Here is a 13,775-nt window from a genome sequence, read left to right as displayed (position 1 = left end):
TAAGTTAGATGGGAAAAGTCACAGCATTAAAATTTCACAACTAGCAGATGACACAACATTATTTTGTAAAGATAAAAACGATGTAATATCTGCAATGAATATAATCGAAATTTTGGGCTCATTTTCAGGACTATTGGTAAATGGAAATAAAACAGAAGGATTGTGGATCGGGAAATTGAAATCGTGTAAAGATAAAATTGCGGTGATTAATTGGGGAGATAAACCCATTAAAGCATTAGAGGTGTTTTTTGGACATGATAAAGATGAATGCGAAAAATTAAATTGGAATTGTAAAATAGAGAAAATGATGAAATTATTCAACACATGGGAAAAAAGGAATCTTTCAATTTTAGGGAAAATACTAATTATTAAAGCATTAATTTTGCCGTTATTTACGTTTTTGTGAAGTGTCTGCTTAACACCTGAAAACTATCTTAAAGAAATAGAAACAAGAAGCTTTAAATATATTTGGGATGGGAAGCCAGACAAAGTAAAAAGAAACCTGATAACACTTCCTTATGAAAAGGGAGGCCTACAAATGGTCGATTTTAAAAGTTATTTTATAGCGCTTAAAGCATCATGGGTATATAGACTAGTTAATGGTAAATTTTCCAACTGGAAGCTAATACCTTTTAAATATTTAAAAGTGTCTAATAATATTTTAGTTATATTTAATATGAATTTAAATGATATAAAACATTTAGAATATTTTAAACGTGTTCCAGAATTTTATAGAGAAGTAATAAAGTCCTGGATTTTGACTGGGGGTGGGCAAACAAAACAAGCAGTGACATATGCTGATATAATAAAACAAACAATTTGGGGAAATAATTTAATTGCATTTCATAAGAAACCAATTATATTTGAAAACTGGATTAAAAGTGATATAATATACTTGAATGACATTCTAGATGACACTATGTCACTATCAGAAAATTATATTTTGAACAAATTAAAGTGTAAAGTAAACTGGATTGCTGAATTTCATAAATTGAAACAATCCATTCCACAAAATTGGATTGACATAGTTAAACAAGAAAATTCTGTCCAAAGTAAAGTAAATATCCAGAGAAATAAGATCACCTGGAAAGATCGTTATTTTAAGACTACATTTTTTTCAAATAAAATGTTATATGACTCTCTAGTAAATAGTAAAAAAGAAACGTCAATAGGGATAAACAGATGGCTCAATATTTTACCATTGCAAGAAGAATCAAATATGAATTCATTATATAACTTTATTTTCAAATACTTAACTGAAAATAAATTAAAAATATACAGATGGAAACTACTACAGTTTATTGTACCAACCAAAAAGCATTTATTACAATGGAAAATAACTAATAACAGTCTTTGCAATTTTTGTAACTTAGAAGAAGACTATGCTCATTATTTTTTCAATTGCTCTTATTTAACAAGATTTTAGCAACAAATAAACGAACTTTTAAAAAAGAGTAATTTACATTTTTCAATAAAATTACAACACATGATATTTGGATACAAAATTACAGACAGCAAGTATTACCCGATAAATTTTTTGATTACAATTATTAGTTTTTCAATATACAAGTCGTACTATGTATCTGAACAGAAAACAAAAAACATAGACGTATTCAGAATTTTTATTAACGAATACACAAAGAGAGTAGATACCAATCTTAATGGACATAAGGCAATAAGTCCAATGTTACTTTCAATAAAAAGACAAATAGTCAATGAATAATATTTTTAAATTGTTAATATAGAGATTTGTAAAAAATGTATGTCAATTAATTTAATCAGCTGACTATTCCCTGTGTAGTCAGTGGATTGTAACAGGGTACGTAAAGAGAAGCTTGGAATCTTGATGGTTTATGTAACGAGCAATATTTGATGAATAAAATTATTATGTAGTTAAATCGACTTGATTTACTTTATTAATGTCAAATTCAACGTGCCCAACTTTCTTAAAAATGTTCGAATATCGCAAAAACAGCCGGTGTTGAGTAAGTGTATGTAGGTGTTTGACATTTAGCAATAAATACATTACGACAAAGTATTTCGTATCGAAAAAAGTAAAACCGAATAACATACTCATAACCAAGGTCACTTTAAGAGATCTTCAATGACATGTTATCAAGTCGATCGTAACGTGTTAATTCATAGTTGAACGAAATAATCAAAACAAACTCTGACCTTTTGAAAGAGACATTTTGTTGCGTATTTATGAGAAGCCAAATCAAACACACGTGAATCATTTGTTTCAAATATTAAGATACAAAAATACAGACTTAGCTGTATGTGCTTTTCTAATTTTGTAGGCCGTATGATGATCTATTAGTGTTAAGTTCTGTTCTGTGTCAATTTTGTCACTTGTGAAGAGTTGTCTCATCGACTTGGTCGAGAACAGGGCGAGAATGGGTCAAGACTATTTCAGACTGGTCGAGCTAGAAGTCCGACTATTAAAATAAAAATAAAGATAGGGTCAAGTACAAAACAGTACAGTCGAGTATGGTAAAGATTTGGGAAAGTAATATTCAGACAGGTCGAAAAAAATCAGTCGAATACAGATATAGACTATTTCAGATTTTTACTGTTTATTAATGTAAAGACTCATCATCGATGCTCCAATATATTTTTGTTAAATCCGAAAAAAGGACGAAGTTAAATAATGTAGAGAACCCAGAAGTTGAATGGTTTGTCACACAGGTTAGATAGCTATTTATGTGTTCGAAAATTCTTAGAATTTGGAATTAAATCTAAGTTTTCTACACACTTAAACATATTAAAGATATCAGTTTAGGTATGGCTTATTGAATATTTAATGTTTTCCTTTTGGAATATTTTTTCTGGACATTAAAGTATGTTCTCAACAGTTATTTTGTTTTGGCTGTGTTATTGTTTTTCATATAAATTGTTAACCTCGAAGATAGTTTTTTTCCTGCTAAATATGAGCAAAGCTGACCATGGACACTTTAATTTCCTCAGTTTGGAATCTGTTTTGCTATCACAGAATGGGTTAATGTGTTTGGAATAATTGATTATTATTTGCAACAGGATTTGTTTTGTAATAATTTGTCTTCATACGATGGTAGGCAAAATACTTATCTTTCGGAGATATGACCATTTCTTATAAGCCATTTCAAGAGTAGGTAAAGTTTACTTAACAAAAATAAAAACAAAAATCACTTGATCTACTTTATCATAGTCAAATTAAAGTTGACCAACTTTCATAAAGACGGTCGAATTTCGCAAAAAACAGCACGTGTTAAGTAAGCGTTTGTAGGTGTTTGACACATAGCAATAATGACATTAAGATCAGGTATTTCGTATCAAAAATAGTACGAACCGAATTACATACTCATAAGCAAGACCACTTAATGAGAACTTCAATAACATTTTATCAACATGATCATGTCGATTCTTACGTGTAAATTCATTGCTTATCTAATTCTCCAAATAAACTCCGGCCTTTTGAAGATAATTATTGTTAATTATTTAATGTCAAATCAAACACAATGAATCATCTGTTAAAAATAAAAAAATTCGAACACCAAAATACAGACTTTATTTTTATATGTAAGGGACACACACACATCTCACACAAAACTCATTGTAGACTAGTTTCAACTTTTAGAAATGGTATCATTTCATGTTGTTTCGAATATGGTATGTCCTCTATTTGTAACTTTTTCTGAAAATTATAGTTCAAGCATGTTTGTCTTAGTTACTTCGAATGAATTCATCAATATTTTTGTAACGTTTTAACTATCATGTCATTTCTTGTACCTCTTGTTATACTATATTCATATAATGTACAAATCTGTAATATTTTTAACAGCAAATAAACATTGCTTGTACACTCGCTAAACAATAATTGCATAATGGTTAACTTAAATAATCGAAATTACAATGTTCAGTAAAGTTAGAAAGCTAGTGTTCTTTCGTTTAATTGCACTTTATTCCTGTTATGTAATGCTGTCATTTTATCTACTTTATCACTATCAATTCAAGATAAAAAAAAAATAAAAAAAAACTCTTAAAACGACGTGTGCATATGGCGAAAATAGCAGATTTTCATTAATTGTATGCAGGTTTTTAAAACTGATCAATAATTTAAATATATACTTGTATCGACAAAAGCACAAATCAATATATGTGCAAAAAATCTTGAATAAATGCAATGCAGTTTTTTTTCTGACAAATTTATCTTTAAATCTGACGTGCTAATTCACTGCACAACACAATACTAAAAAAAATTATGTTGTTACTAAGAAATAAGCATTTCTGATTAACTTCCAAGTAAAATAGAATAAGCATCTGTTTGCAATAAGATATCAAAAGTATCCCTCCTTATTTTGTTGGTGTACTTGCAATTGCTAATTTCAAGATTGATCTTGGGTTTTATTTTTTATCTTTTATTGACACGGTTTAACTTGCTATTATCTCAGATTGCAAAAGTAAGCATGATCTCACATTTTCTTAAACATCCCCTTAGCTGTAAAACTTTAACACAATGTGTGTCTCACATAAAATACTCTCCCCGATTGTCTGAGTGTACATTTATACTTATTACTATCCCCGATTGCCTGAGTGGACTTATTACTTTGCCCGATTGTCTGAGTGGACTTATTAATATCCCCGATTGTCTGAGAGTACTTATCACTATTGTCTGCGTGAACTTAATATTTTTTTCAATTGTCTGAGTGTACCTGATATCAATGCAAATGTCTGGGCGTGAGACATATTCGCGGATTGTCTGAATGTACTTGTTATCACAACTTAAAGTATTGGTGTACTTGTTATCATCCATGTTTGATTAAGTGTACTTGATATCACCCATGAATGTCTTGGTGTACTTATTATTATCCATGATTGATTAAATGTACTTGATATCACGCATGAATGTCTTGGTGTACTTATTATTATCCATAATTGATCAAATGTACTTGGTATCACGCATGAATGTCTTGATGTACTTGTTATTATCCATGATTGATTTATTGTACTTGATATCACGCATGAATGTCTTGGTGTAGAAAAAAGAAGATACTTGTTATTATCCATAATTGATTAAATGTACTTGATATCACGCATGAATGTCTTGATGTACTTGTTATTATCCATGATTGATTTATTGTACTTGATATCACGCATGAATGTCTTGGTGTAGAAAAAAGAAGATACTTGTTATTATCCATAATTGATTAAATGTACTTGATATCACGCATGAATGTCTTGGTGTACTTATTATTATCCATGATTGATTAAATGTACTTGATATCACGCATGAATGTCTTGGTGTACTTATTATTATCCATAATTGATTAAATGTACTTGATATCACGCATGAATGTCTTGATGTACTTGTTATTATCCATGATTGATTTATTGTACTTGATATCACGCATGATTGTCTTTGTGTAGAAAAAAGAAGATACTTGTTATTATCCATAATTGATTAAATGTACTTGATATCACGCATGAATGTCTTAGTGTACTTGTTATTATCCATGGCTGATTAAGTCTACTTGATATCACGCATGAATGTCTTGGTGTACTTGTTATTATCTATGAATAATTAATTGTACTTGATACCACACCTTAATGTCTTGGTGTTCTTGTTAGTTTAGTTTTAGTTTAAACATATTTTATTGTTCAAAACAAATGGATTAGACACAAGTTTTTCAACTTAGTTCCGTCTTCTCCATAATATACATGAATATACATTATAAATAAAAAATCATATAAATCTTTTCAAGATATTCCCTTTTTAGTCTAAATTTTAGTTTCCTCAGTACATTTACTTGTTTTGACGTCTTCTCTATCAGTTTATCAACATGTTTATTCCATTTACAGTCACTACTAAAAATAATACCTATATGTTTATGTGTATCTACAGGAGCTATTGAGACTCCACCAAAATCAAAAGTAAGGACGTTCTGCATATTCCTAGTATTAAAAATCATGATATCTGCTTTATTAGGATTAAATTTTAGCATCCACTTTTCAGACTAATTTTGCAAATTATCTAAATCAATATTTATTAAAGTGTTGAGACTTGTAACATCGGGTGCAGTATGGCCAATAGATGTGTCATCAGCAAAAAGTCTACTGAACCCACTTAAATCATCTGCAATGTCATTTATGAAAATCAAAAATTATAATGGACCGACCACTGGGGCACACCAGCTCTTAAACAGCCCAATGTGGATACTGAATCTTTCATAACCACTCTTCGTGACCGTCCCGATAAGTAACTTTTCAACCAACATAATAAATCCCCTTTAATGCCATATTTTTCGAGCTTATATAAAAGACCTTTGATCCAAACTGTATCAAAAGCTTTACTTATGTCCACAAATATTATACTAGTAAGTTGTTTGTCGTTTAGTGACTTTATAATATGGTTATACAACTCAATCAATTGATGGGTAGTAGAATATCAAGGAATGAATCCTGATTGAAACTTGTATAATAGATTAATATGTGAATTCAAATGATTAAAAATATTTTTTTCAAATATTTTTTCCAGTAGTTTGCTCACACAAGATAATAAAAAGACAGGTCTATAATTTGAGGGCAAAGATTTATCACCACTTTTAAATAATGAAATAACATGTGCAATTTTCCACTGGTTTGGGAATATTTTATCACGTAATGACCTATTGAATAATACACATAATGGTTTTGAAATTTGATTTCTGACAGCAAGTAACATTCTGTTGCTTATAATATCAGGCCCCACCGCTTTATCAACATCAAGTGTGGAAATCAAATCGTGCACGTCTTGTTCACTAACTACAATCGATGACAGGAAATCAGCACAACGATCGTTAAAGGCCGGTAAATCCTTATCTTGATTTTCCAAATAAGCTATAGAACAGAAATATTTATTCAAAATTTCAGACTTTTCAGAGCTCTCATATGCCAAATTATAATTTTGATTCGAATCCTTCAAAGGTGGTACGCCATGAACAGGCCTGTCGCTTTTAATGTGCATATTAATAATCTTCCAATACTGTTTCGGATTCGCTTGTTTGATTTCATCTAAATTTTCTTTTAAACTGGCGTAAAAGTGTTTTTTAGCCTGCTTTTTCATGTTATTTACTTTGTTTCACTGTTGCTTAAACTTATGTGCAGCGAAAGATGATTTCAAACGTAGAAATAATTTACGAAATCTGTCGCGCTTGTGCATTTCACGACGCAAGTTAGAATTATACCAAATTTTGTCATCACATCGCACTACAACTTCTCGTGTAGGTATACACTCTGATGTTATGTCAAGGAGTGAATTAGTGAAATTGGTGCAAGCAACATTCATGTTATCTGCGTCAGAAATCAAATGCTCCCAATTGGTCCTTGATACCTTTTAAGTCATGAGGTCAAGATCCCCATTTTTATAATCCCAAATCTTCCGCTTATAAGTACGACTACTAGTAAATCCGCAATTAATCGTGACATATGTTCCATCGTAATCACTGATCTCTCTATCAATAGGTACCGTGTCTTTATCGACAACAGGTATCAAATCTGTCACTAAAATAGGACCAAGCAACGAAGTGTTACCTGTACGTGTATCAAAGTGCGACGGCTTATCTATAATGTTAATGAGGCCGTTAATGAAAACAATATCTCTTATTTTTGACGATATATCTGACATGAAATTTTTGTTTAGATCACCCAAACAAATTATACTATTATTTTCATCTAAGGCCCTTTTCAACATTATATCAAAATATTGCCAGAAACAAACTGAAGACTGTCGCTCTGATCTATAATTAATATTAATCAGTATTGATCGAAGTTTCGTTTTTAATTCGAACCACATACTTTCAACTTCATCATGTTCTAAATCAACACGACGCACAATATTAATTAAACTTTTATAATACATAATTAAGCCTCCGCCGTTGGCATTCCGGTCTTTTCGAACTGGTGTCTCAAAACCAAATAATGATATATCGAAATCTGTAACGTTAACATCTAGATGTGATTCGGTAAAAAATACTATATCGAAATCTTCAATTATGTCAGTAATATAATTCAGTTTGTTTCTTAGGCTTCTAATATTACCGTGGAAAATTGACAATGTTTTTTCGGGCGGGTCTGGTGTGCCTACTGGACCAGGATTACTTTCTATATCGCCACATATTAACAACAAGCTATATATCAACATATAAAATGATACAATATCAGAATATGATTTGTATTTACTTAGTATCCACAACTTACATTTCTCCAAATTTACACATATTTCAAAAATTACATCATTAAAACTAACAGTATGTTTAATAACTGTTTTTACACAACCAGAGCTCAGTTTGTAATAAAACAGTCCTATTGATATTCTGTGTGCAACAATATCACTACCCATTGTCGAATACAAAGTATTCTAATATTAAAAAATAGGACCGTTTTAAGACATTTAAGGAATACAAACAATAGCACTTCGAATGATCAAAATTGAGTTTTTCAACGGCATTACATGCTGAAACAATTATGTACAAATTGAGGTATAACAACGTAAAAGTTGAACACATTCAAAAAAAGGGGGGTGGTGGTTGCGAAATTGAACGAGAGAAGTTTGTAATAATCTGATAAATATCATTTATATTGATGAGATAAACAAAAGTTATATATGTATTATTGATGTTCAGGTGCAAAAAACAAAAACAAAAATTATTGTATTTTTAATTACTATTATCGATAATGAATAAGAGGCGGAGTCTAATAAGGTTTGATATTAAGGCCATATGTTATTTACTACTAATCACGCTAGAGTAAGCATGATACTTAAGGAATAACAGTACTGTAGTTGAAGAGTTGCCACCGTCAATTGTAGATTTGACGGTCGCAAATGCAGTTTTACTGGCGACGGGTAGCGGAGACAGTAAAACGGAGATTTGAGACCGTCAAATCAAAATTGACGGTGGCAACTCTTCAACTACAGTACTGTTATTCCGATTCTAATGCATTACAAAAATAAAAATTACGATAAAACTTGAACAAATGTCTAAATTTTTCAAATAAAAAAAAATCCGCGAAACTTCATGAATGATTTTGGCACAAAGACGTCATGGCTAAACGTGACGTCATACAATGAAAACTCACAAACCGGATGTTATTACGTTACCTGTACGCTTCAAATTCGGTTAAAAGTACATTAAAACGGCGAATTCGAGGTAGGTGTTGTTTTATTATCGATTATATAGTAGTAATCGAACATTTGTTGATTCTTTAATTCAAAATGGCGAGTCCCTCCTTAGTTACGCCTGGTCAACTGTGGATTTGACGGCAACTTTTAGCCAATGAAAAAAATTGTTACATTCAAATTGCATTAGAATTGAATATTAATTAAACAACACAAAATAATTTTTATATAGGTTTTGAAACTGAAAACTCTACTCATACATCTACCACAGTATTTACACACTCAACAGTGTATGTAAACAGAAGCACGCGCTATGTCATAAAATAACAATTACAAAGCACAGGATAATACAGTTCAATACGGCAAGAAAAATAATAAGACACATTCGTATGAATCTGCTAAATACAACCCAATATTATACAGAATTTGTCAGGACAAGAATATTAAACTCGGTGCAAACAGAATGTCTAATCCTCATCTTGGCTGTCACCCTCAAGGACTTCCCCACCGAGTTTTATATATGTCTTGTCTAGATTTTATCTTTTTCGGGCTGGATACATCAGATTTCTTAACAAGTATTGTGCCATCATGTGTCCCTAATGAAAGTATCTTGTCTTTGGTACGAAGAGTATTTAGTCTGTTTATCAGATCGTATCTGTGTTTAGTTAGGTTCTCAGCTATAAAAATCGTGTTAGGGTTGTTTTTAAGTTGCTTCTTATTACTGAAGACCATGTTACGCTGACGATAAGAAAGGAATCTTACGATGATGGAGATCTTTCCGTCTTTCATTTCACCAATGGGATGGGATCGACCTATGTCGAAAATATTCAGTTTGACTTTGAGCTTTTTGTTACAAATGCGTAAAACAAGATCATATGTATCAATTGGTGTTATGACTGCACCGTTATTATCGGTTGGTACAGGACCATTATGGAACCTTAAACTTGTTCTCCTGGAATATTGCTCTTGTTCCTCTATTCTAGATTCTACCTAAACTAGCTTGGATTTTAGGAATTTTTTTTCGTCGCTTTGTTTTTTTCATTTCTGCCTCTTGCAGTATTAGAGCATCTTTGTCTTGTGTAATAGTGTCAATATATGGTTGGATTCTGTCATCAACAATTTCTATTATTTTGGGCTTCACTTGATCCATGATTTTTTCTGCTATCATAGGAATTATTGTATTGATGAATGTTTGGTTGTTTAATGTAGCACAAACCACTTCTGATAGTTTAAATACTGTTTCATTTTCTATGGATCTTGCAAGAATGTGTTCAGCAAGTGGAATATGATCATCATCATGACTTGGGGATGTTTCAAAGTCCTTTAGCTTAGCTTGTTTTTCGACCTGCTGCGAAGAAGGAGAAGATAAGTCAGTACTACTAGCTGGTTGATCACGTTTAGCTCTAGACTTAGGTGTTGTGTTGATAAATTTATCTAACTTTGATTGTTTATCTTTGTTTACTAGGTCGGCCATGTTGCTCATTACTAAATCAACTCACTTTGATTGATGTTCAATATCTTCAAATACACACTTCCAGAAGTTGTTGATGACGGAATTCAGCATAAAGATATATCATATAATAAATGTTCATTTCAATTCATTAATAATTTGACAAGAAATACTTCATAATATAGATCTTCTCTCGTTTTTCGCTGCTCTGAAAATTTTCAAACCTCCATACTCAAGGGCACATTACTCAACCCATTATTATCCATGTTTGATTAAGTGTACTTGATATCACGCATTAATGTTTTGGTGTAATTGTTATGATCCATGATTGATTAATTGTATTTGATATCACGCATGAATGTCTTAGTGTACTTGTTATTATCAATGTTTGATTAATTGTACTTGATATCACGCATGAATGTCTTGGTGTAGTTGTTATAATCTATGATTGATTAAATTTACTTGATATCACGCATGAATGTCTTGGTGTACTCGTTATTATCCATGTTTGATGAAGTGTACTTGATATCACGCATGAAATGTCTTGGTGTTCTTGTTATTACCCATGTATAATTAAGTGTACTTGATATCACACCTGGATGTCTTAGTGTACTTGTTATTATCAATATTTGATTAATTGTACTTGATATCACGCATGAATGTCTTAGTGTACTTGTTTTAATCCATGATTGATTAAGTGTACTTTATATCACGCATGAATGTCTTGGAGTACTTGTTATTATCCATTATTAATTAATTGTACTTGATATTACACATGAATGTTCTAGTGTACTTGTTATTATCCCTTCTCGACTAAGTATAATTGATATCATCTTCGATTATTTTAGTGTACTTGAATGTAAAAGAAAGACAGTGCTGTATCTATCCTTTCGAGTCTACATTACCGAATGATACATTCAAAGAATACCAAAAAGAAAAATGTTTAAAATCATTTTTGTACATCAAATATATAATGTTTTACGACTGTTTTCCCATTTCTCCATTTGTTTGGACAGTTTGAATAAACAATTGAATTTTTCACATTTTGTATATTATAAGTTATAATGAATAGGATGTGGTATGATTGCCAATGAGACAACTGTCCCCAAGAAACCAAAAAAGGAGACATAAATTAACAACTATAGGACACCGTACAGCCTTCAACAATGAGTGAACTCCATACCACAAAGTCAGCTATAAAAGGCCCCGAAATGACAATGTAAAACAATTCAAAAGAGAAAACGAATGACCTTATTTATATATAAAAACAAATGAACGAAATACAATTTTGATTCTATTTTCTACCAGTATTACAACTTCAATAAGGCTAATTCCAAGAACACATAGATTCTATCAAACGAGTGTTTCTGTTTGTGGCTATATTCGTGTTCTCACAAATTTAGCTTTGAATTATTACTCAACAAATAGCTAACATTAAATTACTTTAAATTATTCAATTTAAATTTTTATAACATTTTTAAGAATTGTTTGTTTTTATAACACCATCACAAATGTTGGAACGGGCATTTTATTTGTAATAGTTTACACGAAATATTGTAAACGAACGCAGTTTTCTCGGTATTTGCAACAAGCAGTTTTTTTTTCTCTGCATCAAGGAAAATAGCAGATGGAGATGATAGACCGTTATCTCTGGGCAGGACTTGTTTGTGATGCTTTCCATCGCTTGATATGATAATTACATTGTTCGAGCCGAATCCAACAACATACACGTTTCCATTTTTATCAACAGTCATACCTTCCGGTTCATTCAAAATAAGTTCATCTTGAAAAGTCCAAACACGTGATCCGTTTTCATCATAGCAAACTACACTGTTGTCTTCGGGATTAGTGTAGTATATCTTGTCGGAGAAGACAGCTACGTAAGAATGCATCGGTAAATTACAACTGATCACATGAGATGTTATATAGTCCGAGGTATTTACTTTGTATATACCACGTCCGTCTACACAAACAAACAGCGAGTCGTGGTCTCGCGCGATTCCCCATGTGCGACCAGGAAGTTCGATGAAATTTATTTTGCGTTGATTCTTGATATCTATGATATCAATACCGAACTTCTTTCCTGAATTCCCATCTGAAATGGCAATTGTTGTTTCGTCTATCAGTGTTATGTCAAACCCATAACTAGGACCTAGTTTCATTTTATGTTTGAGTTTGTTTTTTGATCCAATGGTGATGAGCGATTTTTGGAAAAAATGAACTGTGAACAAAAAGTCCCCTTCTTTTGACATACAACAACCCTTAGTGTGTTGTCCGTATATTGTTATCTCCTTCTGTAGAATCAACTTCACATCGTTAATACTAGTCTTTTTCGTTGTCACTACTTGTATCTGCGCTTGCTTATTTTTCGAACTAATGAACCCAAGGCTGCTTGTTTGATTTGTCATTTCAATTGATCCAAAGAATTTTGAAATAGTTTCAGAAACTGGATCAACCTTCCACACTAGACCAATTTGCTCCAAACTGTTTGCCTCTTTCAATGACTGCAGATACTGTTCATTTTCATAAACTTTTACCTCAATTTCATTAATTCCAAGAAATGTTTGAAGATTGGATGCATATTGTTTGATGCTTAGAAAAGTAATCTGACATTGAGTTACCATGGTTTCTTTTTCTTTGACAGATGATAACACGTTTTGAATACTCTTCTTACTTTGATATTCCTTCTCTTCAAGATCTTTAATGATTTGTTTTTCAAGATTGTCTAAGAGTTTGTTTATTTCCGCTCGTTTCTGTCGAATTTCTTTACCAAGTCGCGTTTTCACTTCTGCAATGTTAGTCATTTTAAAATTTCTGTCCTTTTTAATTCTATTGATGTTTTTTAATAAGTCATCAATCTTTGATTCTAAATCTAGGAATTGCTTAGAGGTCTTGAAATTATTGGTAACCTTCTCAAGTGTTGTGACGTTACATTTACGATGGTCATTGATACATTTGAAACAAATAGGTAACACGTGTTCATTGCAATATTGTTGATATTTGTTCATTGTGGTAGATACATGATTGTTGTATGCCAGTTATGAATGACGGTAGTGACTCGTAATTGAATATTGGTATTGATTCATGACTTCTTGTAGCTTTCAGTAGTTTATGATGGTCATGACACTCGTCAGAAATGCCTCCTTCACATCCCGGACACCAATATTTGCAGACTTTTGTTATTTGTCGAAG

The 13,775-nt window shown here is 31.4% G+C and overlaps 1 protein-coding gene across 1 annotated transcript; it reads right to left on the bottom strand.

Moving 5' to 3' along the window:
* Positions 1 to 12,088: 12,088 nt before the first annotated feature.
* Positions 12,089 to 13,387, bottom strand: LOC134692362 (uncharacterized). Its single transcript, XM_063552817.1, has one exon. The coding sequence runs from the start codon at positions 13,385 to 13,387 to the stop codon at positions 12,089 to 12,091; it is 1,299 nt and encodes a 432-aa protein (XP_063408887.1).
* Between the last annotated feature and the right edge of the window lie 388 nt (positions 13,388 to 13,775).

This window comes from Mytilus trossulus, chromosome 12, assembly GCF_036588685.1.
Source record: "Mytilus trossulus isolate FHL-02 chromosome 12, PNRI_Mtr1.1.1.hap1, whole genome shotgun sequence".
Classification (NCBI taxonomy): Eukaryota; Metazoa; Mollusca; class Bivalvia; order Mytilida; family Mytilidae; genus Mytilus; species Mytilus trossulus.
Note: the sequence above shows the minus strand (reverse complement) of the source record. Positions and strands in the feature narration are given on the sequence as shown.